At 55.4% G+C, this 15,939-nt stretch overlaps 2 protein-coding genes across 6 annotated transcripts in view; one reads left to right on the top strand and one right to left on the bottom strand.

Moving 5' to 3' along the window:
- Positions 1-904, bottom strand: part of Mau2 (MAU2 sister chromatid cohesion factor) — a 41,844-nt gene extending 40,940 nt beyond the window's left edge. For all 5 annotated transcript variants that reach the window (XR_007210432.1, XM_048342666.1, XM_048342669.1 and 2 more), the window contains exon 1: positions 606-904. Coding sequence is in view for 4 of the 5 variants with exons in the window: in XM_048342666.1 (XP_048198623.1) it covers positions 606-881 (276 nt within the window). In the remaining variant the exon portion in view is untranslated. The remainder of the gene's footprint in view (positions 1-605) is intronic.
- A 244-nt stretch (positions 905-1,148) lies between these two features.
- On the top strand, positions 1,149-15,939 carry Sugp1 (SURP and G-patch domain containing 1). Its single transcript, XM_048342659.1, has 14 exons — positions 1,149-1,295; positions 4,564-4,735; positions 6,585-6,688; positions 7,626-7,847; positions 8,885-9,008; positions 9,280-9,380; positions 10,026-10,149; positions 11,251-11,591; positions 13,711-13,817; positions 14,105-14,282; positions 14,417-14,523; positions 15,187-15,332; positions 15,616-15,745; positions 15,819-15,939. The coding sequence occupies exons 1-14, from the start codon at positions 1,262-1,264 to the stop codon at positions 15,843-15,845; spliced, it is 1,917 nt and encodes a 638-aa protein (XP_048198616.1). The 5' UTR covers positions 1,149-1,261; the 3' UTR covers positions 15,846-15,939.

The following is a 15,939-nucleotide window of genomic DNA, read 5'->3' as shown; positions in this document are numbered from 1 at the left end:
CTACCATGGAGCAGGTGGAGGATAGAAGCCTCCAGCGGCCAGGCAGGAAGTAATCAGGATGTTGGGAGACCCCCGGCCCCTCCCCGGTCCAACCTACCACAGCAATAGATTCCCCATTCCACCTCCTGTGGACCTCTCTCCCCTCTCCCCGCTAGACTCGGGGTCTCCGGGCTCCGCAGGCCACTGGCACTACCGATGGGGGCGGGGGGGGGGAACCTTTCCCGACACCTGTATTACACACTCCGCTCCCCCACCTCCCCGGTTCCCGAATCCCGCACGGTGCTGGAGAGCTGCAGCCCCACCACCGTCGGCAAATCCGACCAGAGGTGTCCCGAAAGAGAGAGGGGGATCTTCTGGGAACCCAACTTGGAGACCTGGTGCCTCTAAAGAGACAGTTTTCCCTCTCGTCCTTTCCCTTAGAGAGGGACATGGACCTGGAGACTTTGTGGGTCACCTAACTGGAACGAAGTCTCCAGGGAACTTGGGGGTCCCGGGAGGCGCCCGAGAGCGGAGAGGAGGCCGCGGCGCCCACCGGCCCGGCCCCCCCACCCAGTTTCCCGGCTCCCTCAGGTCCCCGGCTCCCCCAGACCCCTCGGCCGGCTCACCGCTTTCTCCAGGTGGCTGCGCGCCTGCTCACTGTTCTTGGTGTGGTGGTAGAGCACCGAGCCCAGCTGCAAATGGGTGCGGGCCTCGATGCGCTGCGGCGGCTTGAAAGGGAACACCGCCTGCAGGCAGTGCACGCACAGGCGAATCTTGGGTGGACTGGAAGTACGAAAGTGCTCGGCGAAGCCCAGGAGAGCCAGATACCACGACTCGGCCGCCTCGGCCTGCGCTGCCTGGGCCGCAGCTGCCTGGGCCGCAGCCGCCGCCTGAGCCGCCATCTTGGCCTCTACAACAACAAGCCGCCACCACAGAGAGACGGAAGCCCGCGCGCGAGGCTGGGCGAGAAGCTTCCTGCGGATCTCGCGACAGCTAGCCGCCCGCATCACCCACGCAAAGCATCCTGGAACATGTAGTTTGCTTTTAAGATGGCTGCGGCTCCGGGAAAAATGTGAGGAGAGGGTGAAGGCCGCGGGTCATCAGTACGGTGAGACTTGGCCGCACCCGACAGGGCTCATGCTCGCTTTGTGTCCTGGCGAAGACACTCGGTGTCCACACAGTGGCTGGGCGTGGCCGACCGACGTAGACTACATCTCCCATGAGCCAGCGCGCACCATAACAGCCCTCCCCCGCTGAGCGCGCCGGAGCATTGTGGGATTGGATGAGTCTCAAGATGGACAACCGGGATGTTGCAGGTAACAGCCCCCGCCTTCCCCCCCCCCGCCCCCCGGGCGTCCGCCAGAGCTCTGGGGGCTCCGCGGTGCGGGGTCGCCCGCACGGCGGCTTGGGCCAACCCTGGGAACCCCATCCTTAGCCCCTGGGCAGCTTCGTACTCCTCTCGCCTCCTCAGACCCCAGACCCACGAGCTCACTGGCCGCCCCAGCCTGGCTTTTCTCAGGACGCTCGAGGTTTTTTTCCCCCCCAGAAAGATTGCTTACCCACGATTGTCTGGCGTCTGTTCTACCAAAATAATCAACTCGCGGGGTCTTTGCGAACTCCGTTCTCAAGAAAACTCACAAGCAGTTGAAAAGCAGCAACGGGTTGCCCGCTGCCTCTTTGGGGGATCTGCCTTCCCTGGCTTGTGCCTCGCTTTTCTAGAAAAAAACAAAACAACTGCTTTATTCAAACTGTTCTTCCTGCACCCCACCCCCACCCCCGCATTACACGCTTCCCAGCTCTTCGAACCCCACTTAAACAGAAATTTCACTTCTACCCTCCCCACCTCCTAGGGATGGGCCCATCCATGCATCCATCCCCCAAATGCCTCGGGCTTGCGGGGTTCCTGCCAGTCGCTGTGCTGGCCCCGGAAGATCAGCGGGGACCTAAAGCAGGCCCTGCCTTCCCGACGGCTCTTTTCTCCAGGGTCAGTGAAGCAAGGAACAAATGTTTGCCAGGAGTTGTGATGTGAGGTGGGGGTTTCAGGCTGCAGGTATTGTGGTAAGGGGTGCTCAGAGAAAGTTTCCCTTTTTTTTTTTTTCCCTCTCCTCTCTTTTTTTGGAGCTTTTTTTTTTTTTGAGATAAGATGGGCTCTATGGAAAGGCCTGGAGGGCAGAGGTGGAATGGCAAGTGCAAAGGCCCTGGGGGTGGATCAGGCTTGTCCTTTGAAACAGTGTCAGGAATGAAAAGGGATCTGTGTGGTTGGTGTTGCCTCACACCTGTAATCCTAGCTACTCTAGAGCCTGAGATCTGAGAATTGTAGTTCAGAGCCCAGGCAGGAAAATCCATGCGACTTCTTTTCTATAATTAACCACCAAAAAATCTGGAAATGAAGCTGTAGCTGAAGTGATAGAATACCAGTCTTGGCGGGGGGTGGGGGGGGGTGGGAGATAAAACCGAAGGGACAGCATCCAGGCCCCATACTGCCATGGGTATAACACACACACGAAATGGAGCTGGGGAGGGGCCTTGGGAGGAACTAGGGAACAGAGCCTTTGGAATTTAGCCTGTGTCCCACTGGGAATCTTTGGGTGTCTTGTCCCTCCTCTCCCCTCATCTTTTTTATCTTCACCTGCAATGCTCATTGGGTCCTGTCACTTGTCAGCTTAATCTCCCATCACCTCCCCAGACTCTTTTAATGTAAAGTTCAGATTCCTTCCATGCTCTGCCTTTCTCATCCCACACTTGTGCTTGGGTCCTCAGATCCCCAGGCTCTGCACCTTCTTGGCCTGTCCAGGCCCTTGTCCATCTGGTTTATCATGACTGTCCTGATACTCCAGCTCCAGCTTAAATTTAAGTCTGACGTATTAGTGGGGTTTTTTTTCTTTTCTTTTAAAAAAATTATTGGGTGGGTGGGGCTGAGAATGTGGCATAGTTGTAGAGTGCTTACCTAGGATGCATGAAGCCCTAGGTTCGGTTCCTCAGGCCCACATAATCAGAAAAAGCCAGGTGTGGCACTGTGCCTCAAGTGGTAGAGTGTTAGCTTTGAGCATAGAGAGGCTCAGACAATGCCCAGGCCCTGAGTTCAAGCCCCAGGATGGGGAAAAAAATTATTGGGTGGTACTGGGTTTGAATTCAGGGCCTTGTACTTGGTAGATAGGCAGTCTGTCACTTGAGCCACACCCCAAGCTGTCTAATAATTCTTTTATTCTGTCTGCTCTCCTGGAATAGGTGTTATGTAATCTCCCATGGCTTTTGGGGAGAAGATTGAATTCAAGGCCTGATGCTCTCAGCCTCATGCTCTCTTAGTGTTTCTGCTCAAGGTTGGCACTCTTTCATTTGAACCATGACTCAACTTCCAGTTTTTGGCTGGTTAATTAGAGATAAGAGTGTCTCAGATTTGTTTTCCTGAGCCACCAGTGCCCACCTCAGTCTCACCCCTTTTTAAAAATTTTCTTTTTTTTTTTTTTGTTGTGGGGCTTGAACTCTGGGCCTGGGAACCGTGCTGAGCTCTTCAGCTAAAGACTAGTGCTCTATTAAGCCATAGCACCACTTCCAGTTTTCTGGTGGTTAATTGGAGATAAAACCCTCAGGGACTTTCCTACCCAGGCTGGCTTTGAATTGGGAGCCACCAGTGCGCAGCAATGATTTATTTGTTGTTATTATAAAGGTCATGTTCAGAGAGAGGGGGTTACAGTTAATTCTGCCTCCTTTCCAGCAAAGTTCTTGTTTATTGGCATTCTTTTTGTTGTTATTGGACCATCCCATCTCAGGGTTCCACCTCTCGTTTAAATTCTTGCTCACTCCCAGGTCTGTGGCAGGTGCTGTGGTGACTGCTGAGTGTTAGAATGAGTGAATGTGTTGGTTTGCCGTTACTTATGACAGAGCAACTGAGGGAAGCAATGTAAGAGGAGGAAAGGTTACAGAGGCTTCGGCCCATGGTGGACAGGCTCCATTGCTGTGGGACTCTGACCGAGTGGGGGATATCACAGCGGGAGGACATGGTGGTGCAAGCTTCAGGGTGGAAGCAGAGAGGGAGGAGAGGAGACCAGAGGGAGAAAGGGACAGGATACATTCTTCCTAAGGCAAGCTTCCCACTAGCACACCTCCACTCATCCATGAACTGATCTGTGGATCAACCCAAGGAGGAGAGCTGGTGGCTAACACCTGGCATCCTAGCTATTCAGGAAGCTGAGATCTGAAGGTTGTGATTCAACATCAGCCTAGGCAGGAAACTCCATGAGACTTATCTCCAAGTAACCAGCAAGAAAGCAGGAAGTGGAGTTGTGGCTCCAGTGCTAAAACTCTAGCCTTATGTGAAAAAGCTCAGGCACAGTGCTTAGGCCTTGAATTCAAGTTCCAGGACTCGCATGGGCACCCCCCTCCCCTACACGAGATGACGTTAGTGCCCTTATAATCCAATCAGCTAGCTCTCAGTAGTCCAACCACCAGCTGGGGAACCTTCCTGAAAAACACTTCACATCCAAAACCTGACAGTGAGTGTAGGAAAGGGAGTGGCTGGCCACAGAGGACTTGGGGAGCAGCGGAGCAGCCATGGTTTCTGACCTGTTTCTTTTCCTTTCCCAGGAAAGGCCAACCGGTGGTTTGGGGTTGCGCCCCCTAAGTCTGGAAAGATGAGCATGAACGTCCTTTACCAGGAAGAGCTCATTGCTCAGAAGAAGCGAGAAATTGAAGCCAAAATGGAGAAGAAAGCTAAACAGGATCATATGGCCAGCCCTCCACCTCCCCATCCTGGAGAGTAAGTGGCCCCTGGGTTCTTAGCTGGTACCCCAAACCAAAAGCTGGGGACACCTGGTCCCAGCCTGAGGCTGTGTGGTGGGAGTGAAGTGGGAAGAGCCTAGAGGTAGGCCTGCCCACTTTTTATTTGTTTTGTTTTTTGTTGCCAGTCCTGGGCCTTGGGCTCAGGGCTTGAGCACTGTTCCTGGCTTCCATTTGCTCAAGGCTAGCACTCTGCCACTTGAGCCACAGCACCACTTCTGGCCATTGTCTATATATATGGTGCTTGGAAATCGAACCCAGGGCTTCATGTATACGAGTGAAGCACTCTTGCCACTAGACCATATTACCAGCCCCAGGCCTGGCCACTCTTGCATAAATTATTTACTGTCTGTCAGCTGTGCCTCCCTTAAGGGCTGTGCCCTAAGGTTGAACTCTCACAGTCTGCTAAGCTAAGGGACAGGCCCCTTCCTCTGGGTCTGAGGTGTCCCTGTGTTGCTTTGTTGTTGTTTTGTAGTGTTGGAGATAGAAGTTGAGGGCCTTGCTGGTTCTAAGTGTGTACTCTACCACTGAAGTACACATCTTCATCTCTTTTGAGTGTGTGTCAGTCCCAGAGCTTGAACTCATAGCTTGGGTGCTGTCCTTGAGCTCTTTTTGCTCAGAGCTAGCACTCTACCCCTTTGAGCTACAGCACCACTTCTGGTTTTCTGGTGGTTTACTGGAGATAAGAGTTTCATGTACTTTTTTTGCCTGGGAGGTTTTGAACTGCAATTTTTAGATCTCAGCCTCCTGAATAGGTAGGATTACAGGTGTGAACCACTAGGGCCTGGTTTCTTTGTTGTTGCTTCCCTCCCCCGCCCTTCGTGGGACTGGAACTCAGGATCTTAGTGCCATCCCTGAGCTTCTCTGTGTTCAAGGCTAGTGCTTTACCACTTGGGCCACAGTGCTACTTGCAGCTTATGAGAGTTTAATTAGAGATAAGAGTCTATGGGGACTTTGCTGCTGGCTTAGCACTGTGATCCTCAGATTTCAGCCTCCTGAGTAGATAGGATTACAGGCGTGAGCCACCAGTGCCAGGCTTTCTTTTTTGCTTTTTAGAAATGGAATCTTACTTTATCTTCTGGAACTCCTGAATTCAAGCAGCTCTCTTGCCTCAGACTCCCAAATAGCTGTAAATATAGGAGCCTTCATAAAACATAAAATTACTATTTAGAAAATAACTAAAAAATGATCTGGGAGTATGACCCAAGTGGTTTAGCACCTTCCCAGCAAGACCAAGGCTGCAAGTTTAAGCAAAACAGCCTTTACAAATAAAAAGGCAGAGAGAGAATGAAGATAATAATAATAATAGTGATCATAGTAAACACCCCAGTTCACTGTAATTCTCCTAAGAGGTTGTTTTGGAAGCATTTTATGGAATTTCAGTCACACATCAATAAAGACACATGCTGGCCAGGTCTGGTGGCCACATCTGTAATCCCAGCCCTCAGTGAATTGGAGGCCAGCCTGGACTGCATGACCAGTACCCTGACTCAAAAAAAATAAACACAGGTTCTACATGAGAGGAGGATGGTGCGCCATGCTGGAAGTGAGATGCAGGTCATTAAGTGATGGTGGACAGGACAGGTGCCGATGTATGGGGAGAGAAGAGCCATCTTGGGGGCTGTCGGGACCTGGGAGGCTGATGTTCAGAACATTGGGTGTCACTCTCACTATAGCAAGATTGTTCACTGCTTACAACCTCCAAACAGGCAGTCAAGGCCTTGTCTTCTCGAAGTGGGGGTGCCACCGGGGGGGGGGGGCGGCACCTGGACATAGAGATGTGGGCCTGAACCCCTGCCCTGCACAGCTCACTCCTGTCTTGGTTCTAGAATCACAAATGCACACAATTCTTCCTGCATTTCCAACAAGTTTGCCAACGACGGCAGCTTCTTGCAGCAGTTCCTAAAGTTGCAGAAGGCGCAGACAAGCTCCGGTAAGTGCAGCCTCCTTCCCCTAGCCATGGTCCCAGGGCACCTGTGTTTATGTCTGTGCAGGGAATCAGGGCAAAGGGTCCTGTGGGCCCTGCCTCAGTCTCCCTCTGAAAGACGTGTCAAAGCACGTGGTGTTGTCCCTACCCGGAATCATAGGTTGCTTGGACACTTGACATTTCATTTCTGCCCTTTGTATTTACTCATGAAAATCCCAGCTGGAAGTTGGCACCCGGCCCTTGGGTCTCTGTGAGACTCCCTGCTGTACCTCCCCCTTCCTAGCCCCAGCCCTGTGCCCCTGTACCCCAGTACCAGCCTTCCCCCGCACTGGCTGCTCCTGGCTGCTACCATGCCTTGTGCTTAGTGTGTGGGGCCAATCTGTGCCCCATGATAGTGAAAGGGGCCCATGGGCCCCACATTGCTGCTCCCCAGGTATCCTGGGGGCTCTGACTGAAGCCCAGAGACACCCTTGCTCTCCTTCCTCCTCCTCCCCCCTTCTTGCGCTATCTGCAGGTGCAGCTCTCTGGGAAGGACCACTAGGTGGCAGCACAGGTGCACATCACAGCCTGTTCCAGCCCCGGCCCTATCCTTAGGCTGTGGCTGCCAATGGTTACCCACAGGGACCCTCACCATCCTCAGGAGCTTGCAGGAGCTCTTTGCTGGTGTGAGCAGCCTTGCAGATAGAGGCTGAGTCAGGGTGAAATCCCCCCAGGAGAGGTAGACACAGGTCCAATCCTGTAACCGTGGGACCGCAGGCCCAGAGCTCCTCATGGGCTGGAAATGGGGTGGTTGGGAGCTACCCCCCTCCATGCGCCCCAGGCCTGTCCTCTCCTAGTGAGGGGTCTGACAGGTCTCTGGGTCTGGGGCCCATAGCACCAGGGTGAAGCGGCCTATACAGGGTGCAGACTTACTGAAGGGAACCTATCTTTATTCTGTCACAAGACCAGTCCCCCAGCGTGCCCCCCAGTGCACCCCCGACCAGCACAGCACGGAGGCCCCTGCTGCTTAGCAGGCGGCCCGGCCTGGGGCTGACTGCACCAGGCCCCGCCAGGAACTACTCACACGCCAAGCAGTTGCCTGTAGCTCAGCGCCCTAGCGTCTTCCAGTCCCCGGACGATGATGATGATGAGGATGAGGATAATGAGCAGTGGCTGGAGATCAAAGGTAAGGTGTGGACGCTGCCCCTCCCTCCCTCCCACCTACCATGCAGCCAGGGCGGGCACCTGGGGAGCACAGGCCTCATTTTAAACAGTGGGGAGTCCACAGACACCTGGGTGGCCAGGTGGTTGTGTCATACATCCTGACAGGGACAGGGCTCAAGGCTTTCAAAGCCAGCTTAGGGTGCTTCCGTGAGCAGTGACTGGGTTGGGGTTCTCCCAAAGCAGGTGGGAGGAGCGGGAGGAGAGGAAAGCAAGGCAAGGAACATCCTAGAAGTTCACGAGGCTCTGCTTAGGTCCTCTTCCACGCTGTACTTCCTGGCAACCCAGGCAAGAAGGGAAATAACAGTAGTTAGGCCAGGCACCAGTTGACATAAATTTTTCTTTGAGTCTCATAAACCACGTAGTCCCTGTAAGAGCTGGTACAATCCACCTTGGAAATAGGCCAGTAACACATGCAAAAGTAGGTTCCATGTGGCTCTAACAGGAAAGCCAACCATCCAGGAAAACATACCATCCATCGTAGCTGTGTGTGTTCAAAGGCCCTGGGGCCACAAGAATGCCACTGCTGCAGCAGGCACCGCCAGCACCCAGATGGCGGCAGAAGCGCTTTCTGTCACTCATGGCCCCCAGGACTCCTGGACATGGGACTGGCTGTGGACCCCAGACAACTGGTCCTGGCAAGTGGCAAGGGGGAGACCTACACTCACGGGGTTGCTGCGATGGCATGAATGGCCATGGAGTGAAAGCCACCAACAAGTCTTAAGTCAGTCCAGAGACTTTGCCATCTTTGAAAGCCTGGTACACTGAAAACTTGAAGAAGGCAGTGTTTCCGTGCACCCCCCAGTAGTACTGGAAGCCCGTGTGTTTCAGTGCAGCGTGTTTCCCCAAGACGAGGCCTCCCCAGTGCCCAGTGCGTGATGGGGCAGTGGCCTCTGCATCTCACACTGTTCTCCCCACCCCTCTGTCGTTGTGGTCCGTAGAGAGAGTGCCTGTAACTGTGGGGTGTGTGAGTTGAGCCCAGTACTGACAGCCTCCTTAAAGTTTCACCCCCAGAGGGAGCTGAGACTCGGAAAGTGATAGAGAAATTGGCCCGCTTTGTGGCAGAAGGAGGCCCCGAGTTAGAGAAAGTAGCGATGGAGGACTACAAAGAGAACCCTGCATTTGCGTAAGTACTGTGGGAGCGTGAGTGTGTCCTATGCTTGGGCCTGGGGAGCTGTTCTTCCAGTAAGGCCAGCCTCTGCCCTGGCTGCCCCACCAGCATACAGACTGGCCCTCATGTGGGTGCCAGCTACCACACCCAAGTTGAGCACAGTGGAATTCTCCCCAGGGGTCCCTGGACGCCACATGTCGCCCCCAGGCCCGCTCACCTGCATGGCGGGAGGCCCGTCCCAGGCCGTTCTGCAGCAGCTCATGTTTATGTGCGCATTCCTCTGCAGGTTTTTGCATGATAAGAATAGCAGGGAGTTCCTGTACTACCGAAAGAAGGTGTCCGAGATTAGAAAGGAGGCCCAAAAGGCACAGGCCGCCTCGCAGAGAGGTGAGTGGCAGAAGTGGTTCTGGGGAAGTCACACTCCCAAGACAGAGTTGGGGTCCTGGAGGACTGCCATGGCATGGATAGCCAGGTGCAGGGCTCACCATGGGTGTGATATGGAGGCTCTCCATTTGGGGGGCCTGAGGCACAGTGGCGTCCCCGAACTCAGCTCTATGTGCAGAGGGATGGGTGTGGCCCTTTTGATCGTAGCAGGTGTCAGCAATAGCCAGTGGGTGGTGGCACCAGTGCTTGGGGGACTTGGGGAGATGAAACACAGGCCGTGGGTGAGCCCCATAGGGAGGCTTTCTAGGCTTTGGCTGGCATGGATAACAACATCCCAGCCAAAGGGTGGCAGGCAGCAGGGGACTGAGGCTGGGGCCCGTGACTACCTCCCCAGGACAGGAGGGCAAAAGCCCCCACCCCCCACCCTCCTGTCCTGACCTGGGCCAGCTGGGCTCCAGGCCCCTGCAGGGTGGCGCAGGGTGGAGGGATGGCGGCATGGTGGTACACAGTTCCATGCAGTAACCAGATTCCCGTTTGCCTGTTTTTCTTTGCATTCTCCTAAACGACCCACTCGTGTGTGGGGCTCTTAGCAGGCATTAGGCTGTTGGGTGTGTTGAGTTGAGCTCAGTACTGACAGCCTGCTTAAAGTTTCACCCCCAGAGGACGAAGAGGCCAAGAAACTTACAGAAAAGTTGGCCAGGTTCATAGCAGATGGGGGTCCTGAGGTGGAGACCATCGCGCTCCAGAACAACCGGGACAACCAGGCCTTCAGGTAAGTAGGGGCACGCCAGCTGCCACCCCTGGAGATAGCCACCCCTGGAGACAGGCACCCCAGGTTCCACGTGCACACTGCGGGGCTCCGGTGCCTACCAGAACACAGGCCCTGTGCCAGGTGGCAGGGCCAGCTAGGCCTGCTCAGATGGGCTCCCATTGTGTGTGTTCTGGGGGTTTCCCCTTTATGACAGAGGGACAGAGTATGGAAACAGAATGTGGGGGATCCCACCAGTGAAGGCCTCAGGGAGGGTGGTGACAAGGGAACCCCAGCTTAAGGACCAGGTCCATGTTCTCCTGTTGGTTTGTCCATTGCATAGCTCAGCTCCTGACTGCTGGGGATGGGCACTGCCCTAGGCAGGGCCAGGGGCTGCAATCAGGCAGGGTAAGGGGCACCAGCCCTCAGAGACACACTGGGAAGACGATCTGGAGCAGGCCGTCCTGGAGAGCAGAGCTGGGCTAGGGACTGAGGCTGTGACTCAGCAACTGGGTGGCAAGGATTGGGGGTTCCAGGCCCCCCTGGGGGGCCTGCTTAGCAAGACTGTCTCGGAGGAAAAGGGGCTGCAGGTTACCGGGCTATTGAGATGCTTCAGTCCAGTAGAATGTGCCAGGCCTGGGGTTTTATCCCCTGTCATACAGTCCTCCTGACTCTGTCTCCCCAGTAGTTGAGGCAGCATACAGTTCTGCATTCACTTACCAAGATTTGCTAACACAACTAGGTAGTTTTTTTAAAGATCGATTTTTTTCCTCTGTGTGTGTGTACATGTACATGTGTGTTCGCTCAGGGTCCAGACACTGTCCCTGAACTTTTTCACTTAAGGTTGGAGCTCTACCACTTGAGCCACAGCTCCACTCCTAGCTTTATGGTGGAGTCTTATGGACTTTGCTGTCTGGGCTGGCTTCAAACCAAGATCCTTAGATCTGTCTGCCTCCTGAGTAGCTAGGGCTTCAGCTCTGAACCATCACCAGTCTTTTAATGCCTGAGTGACCCGAGCTAGCTGCCACTGTGTCCTGTGCCCCCTGGGGGTGCCCCAGCTGCCCTTCTAGAGAGAGATCCGGGCCGAGGCCCCACTGATGGTGTCCTGTCCGTGCCTCTTTGCAGCTTCCTTTACGAACCCAACAGCCAGGCGCACAAATACTACCGGCAAAAGCTGGAGGAGTTCCGAAAAGCCAAGGCGGGCTCCGCAGACACCCCCAGCCTCAAGCGCAAGTCCCCACCCAAGGGCCCCTCAGGGCTTTTGCCACTGACCTCCACCTGCCCTGCTTCATCTGCCTCCACGCCTGCCATCATCCCCACACCTGCACTCCCCGGGAAGCTGGCCTCCACGGCCACTGTGAAGAGGAAGCGGAAGAGCCGGTGGGGACCTGCAGAGGACAAGGTAGAGCTGCCACCTGCAGAGCTGGTGCAGAGGGATGTGGACGCCTCCCCGTCGCCCCTGTCAGGTAGGCCCAGCCTGTCCCCTATGCCCTGCCTGGTCACGTCCCTCCATTCTGCGGTTGAGTGATACAGTACACGTGTTATGTCATGCCTCGGCTCTTGCTGGAGACTGTCCCTTCATCCAGAGTGATCCAAGGTCCTGGCCTGGTAGCCCTAGTTCAGAAACATGACCAAAGCTAGCTGCAGTGGCTCCTGCATGTAGTCCTAGCCAGTGGGAGGCTGGGATTGGGAGGTTTGAGGCCAGTCCAGGCCTAAAGACTTGAGACCCTGTGTTAATCAAGAGTGACTGAGTCTCAGACCTTGGTGCATGCACGAGACTTGTCTCTTCTCCAAAAAGTGACCCAAGAGCTTGTTTAATATGTTTTGTTGTTTTTTGCCAGTAGTGGGGTTTGAACTCAGAGCTTAGTTCTTGGTAGGCAGGTGCTGTACTGCTTGAGCCAGACCTCCAGTTCTTTTTGCATTTGTTATTCAGATAGGGACTTGTGTCCACTTGGAGGCCAGCCTTCGTAGGCTTCCCATGTAGCTAGATGAACAGTGTTGGTGTGCTGACCCCCTCACCTGTGTAATGTGGTTATGCTAGTCATAGTCATTAACAGCTAATTATGTTGAGCTTAAAGTGTTTATTAGTGGTACTGACGTATCAGCTCAGGGTCTCAGGCCTGCTCAGCTGGCATTCTGTCACATTAGTCATGACTCAGCTTGGCTCTTTGCTGTTTCCCCAGCACCACCAAAAAGGACTGGTCTTTTTCTTTTCTTTTCTCCCTTGCTTACTAGGGGGTGGACTCCCAGCCTCATACATGGTGGTGCTTTGCCACTGTGCTAACCTCAAGTCTTTTAGGTTTATGTGGAAGTAGTCCTCACCCACCTGCTTGCCAATGGACTGGCCTAGGAGGGGCTGTGCCCCTCAGACCATGTGCCTTTCTCTGGCCATCCAGGACCCCCAGGAGCAACCATGGCCATTTGTCTTTCTTTTTGTTTGTTTAGTGCCGGCCCTGGGGCTTGAACTGAGGGCCTGAGCTCTGTCCTTGAGCTTTTCAAGCTCAACGCTGGCATTCTAACACTTGAGCCACACCTCCATGTCTGGATTTTTGGTGGTTCATTAGAGACAAGAGTCTTATGGAAGCCAGGAGCCAGTGGCTCATGCCTGTAAATCCTAGCTACTCAGGTGGCTGGGATCTAAGGATCATTGTTCAAAGCCAGCCCGGTCAGGAAAGTCCATGAGATACAAACCAGAAGTGGCACTGTGGGTCAAGAGCTAGAGTGTTAGTCTTGAGCTGAAGTGCTCAGGGACAGTGTCCAGGCCCAGAGTGCAAGCCCTACCATGACTGAACAACAACAAGAGTCTTATGGACTTTCCTGCCCAGGCTGGCATTAAACCTTGGTCTTCAGATCTCAGCCTCCTGAGTAGCTGGGATTACAAGTGTGAGCCACTGGCTTTTCTTCTCTTCTCCTCTCCCTATCCCCACTCCCATGCTGGGGGCAGAAAGAGGGCCTCCTGAATGCCAGGTAAATGATCTGCCTCACACCTTGCCCTGCCCAGTCCCCCCAGTAAGATGGAGAGCTTTGTTCGTCCCACCCCCATAGGGGTCTCTGCCCCCCCCCATCTGCTCCCCAGTTGGGAAGCCTCCTCCTGAGGGTACATGTTTGCTTCCACCACCCAGATGGAGCCTTGCTGCGTCTTCTGTGGATTCGTGTGGCTCGTGCCAGACAAGTTCCCTAGCTGATGCCAAATTAAATGTCAGCAGCTCTGCAGGTGTCTGGCTGTCTCCCTGGAGCCGGGGAGCTATGCCGAGAGCCCACGCCACCCTCTGCCCCAGGCTCTGTGCCTGAAATTTTTTGGCAACAACCACCTCCTGAAACATGGTGTGCTCGAACACACATCAGGACCCGCGTGGTCACCTCCGCCACTGCTGCTGGCTTTGTGTCCTCCCCGCCCTCTCCACCCTGATAGTGGTGAATGGCAGGCAGAGACCCCTCTTCAGCAGCCAGGCAGGAATGGGATGCTACTGCACGTCTTAGTCCTGAGATCTCCAGGACTGGCAGTCCTGAGAATTCCTTCAGCAGCACGCCGTGCTCCGCTCACTCACTGCTGACGCCCACTGCTCTGCTGTCTTTGCTCTGCAGTTCAGGACCTCAAGGGGCTTGGCTATGAGAAGGGGAAGCCCGTGGGGCTGGTGGGCGTGACTGAGCTGTCAGATGCCCAGAAGAAGCAGCTGAAGGAGCAGCAGGAGGTAAGGCCGCAGTGGCCTGTCCCTGTCATCGCAAGTCTCTTGTCCTTTGTCCCCAGTCTCTCGTTCCTTGTCCCCATCCCCTGTCCACCATCAGCCACATGCTCCTCCAGGGTCCTCTGCAGCTTGCAGTAGGGCCAGACCCAGGGGCTTCCAGAGGGTAGGCCCCACAAGACAGTGTCTGGGGGTGGGGAGAGGAGGTTCCTACCTGAGTGGTGGGGTGGGCAGGATTGGGGTGAGGGCCCAATCGACCCTGCCAGCACTCAGGTGTCCCCCGCCCTTTGCCACAGATGCAGCAGATGTACGACATGATCATGCAGCACAAGCGGGCCATGCAGGACATGCAGCTGCTGTGGGAGCGTGCGCTGCAGCAGCACCAGCACAGCTATGACAGTGACGAGGAGGTGGACAGCGAGCTGGGCACCTGGGAGCACCAACTGCGGCGCATGGAGATGGACAAGACCCGCGGTGCGTGAGGCCCTGGGGTGGCCAGGGTGGGGCCCAGACTCCGGGTACCTGTGCCCAGTGCCACAGGGGCCAGGGACAGCAGCTGAGAGAAATGCCTTTGTCCCATCCCCCTTACCTCTCCCTTCCTCCACCAGAGTGGGCTGAACAGCTGACCAAGATGGGCCGGGGCAAGCACTTCATCGGCGACTTCCTGCCCCCCGACGAGCTGGAGAAATTCATGGAGACCTTCAAGGCCCTGAAGGTGAGCTCAGAGCTCCGCCGTCCAATGCAGCCTTGGCCCGCATGCCAGGCAGGCCTGTGTTGGCGGCAGATGCCATCTGCACCAGGAACTGGCAGCTGGCAGCTTGGCCATGATTTGAAGCCAGTTCCCTGGTGCAGTGAGGTATCTGCAGAGCACAGCCCAGCTGGCACCCATGGCAGGACAGGGCACGGGGCAAGGGGGACAATGCCCTCTACCTTCTAAGGGAATGTAAAAGCTGGTACCCCTGCCCTCCCAGTGGCAGCCTCTGACCAGGCCAGTGCTCTGGCATATACCCATCTCCCTGCTACTCTGGAAGCTGAGGCAACAAGTTCTCTTGAACCCAGGAATGGAATTCAAGGCCAGCCTGGGCCACATGTACCTCACCTCAAGAAAACAAAAAAACAACCCAAACCAAATGGCTATCAGACATGACCTGACAGAGAGACAGAGACTTGGGTAACCCCCTTCCCTCTTAACCTGCCTGCCAGGGTCCTCAGTGCCTTGGGAGCCCAGAGTAGGACAAAGAACTGGGTGCACCCTGAGGACCTGGCCTGCTGGGAATGGGTGCACAGGCACGTGGTGCCACATGGAGTGGCCAGGGGCAGGACTGAGCAGGGCTGGGGCCCCACAGCAGCCCTGAAACCCATGTCCCCCTGCCCACAGGAGGGCCGCGAGCCTGACTACTCTGAGTACAAGGAGTTCAAGCTGACAGTGGAGAACATCGGCTACCAGATGCTGATGAAGATGGGCTGGAAGGAGGGCGAGGGGCTGGGCACCGAGGGCCAGGGCATCAAGAACCCCGTGAACAAGTGAGTGCCTACACCCTAGGGCCTCCTGGGGCCCTATGACATGAAGCAAGTTTCTAGAAAGTTCCAGAAACTTAACAGGATTCTCCCATACATGACCTTTAGCTCTGAGGTGTCCTGCACCATTGCAGCATCTCCATGCTGCAGCTCTGAACCCCCTTCCTCCTTCCTGGCTAGATGGACCCCTGGGGCTGGGCTCCCATGCGGCCTGTCCCAGCATTGTCCCCTGTGCCCAGTCCCATCATGTGCACCTGGGGTGCATAGGCTCACATCATCCCCTCCACAGGGGGACCACTGCCGTGGATGGCGCAGGCTTTGGCATCGACCGGCCAGCTGAGCTGTCCAAAGAGGACGATGAGTATGAGGCGTTCCGCAAGCGCATGATGCTGGCCTACCGCTTCCGGCCCAACCCGCTGGTGCGTGACGCCCTGCCTGTTTCCCCACCCCCACCGCTGTATCCACACTGACACCCTTCTCTCTCTCCCACAGAATAACCCCAGGAGGCCATACTACTGAGCGTCAACTACCCCGTGGGTGGAGTCCCCGTGCGCAGGGCTGTCCTCATGTCACCACCACATCATTCTAAGCATTAAAGTCCCAGTGCTCACTG

This window comes from Perognathus longimembris, chromosome 3 (genome assembly GCF_023159225.1).
Source record: "Perognathus longimembris pacificus isolate PPM17 chromosome 3, ASM2315922v1, whole genome shotgun sequence".
NCBI classification, from domain to species: domain Eukaryota; kingdom Metazoa; phylum Chordata; class Mammalia; order Rodentia; family Heteromyidae; genus Perognathus; species Perognathus longimembris.
This window is presented reverse-complemented; position numbering and strand designations above follow the sequence as displayed.

Excerpts from the sequence above, each read along its gene's own strand:
- Sugp1 (XM_048342659.1), top strand. The coding sequence starts at position 1,262 with ATGAGTCTCAAGATGGACAACCGGGATGTTGCAG. Across the intron at positions 6,689-7,625 it reads GAAGGCGCAGACAAGCTCCG|ACCAGTCCCCCAGCGTGCCC; the intron begins GTAAGTGCAGCC and ends TTCTGTCACAAG. Across the intron at positions 13,818-14,104 it reads AGCTGAAGGAGCAGCAGGAG|ATGCAGCAGATGTACGACAT; the intron begins GTAAGGCCGCAG and ends CCTTTGCCACAG.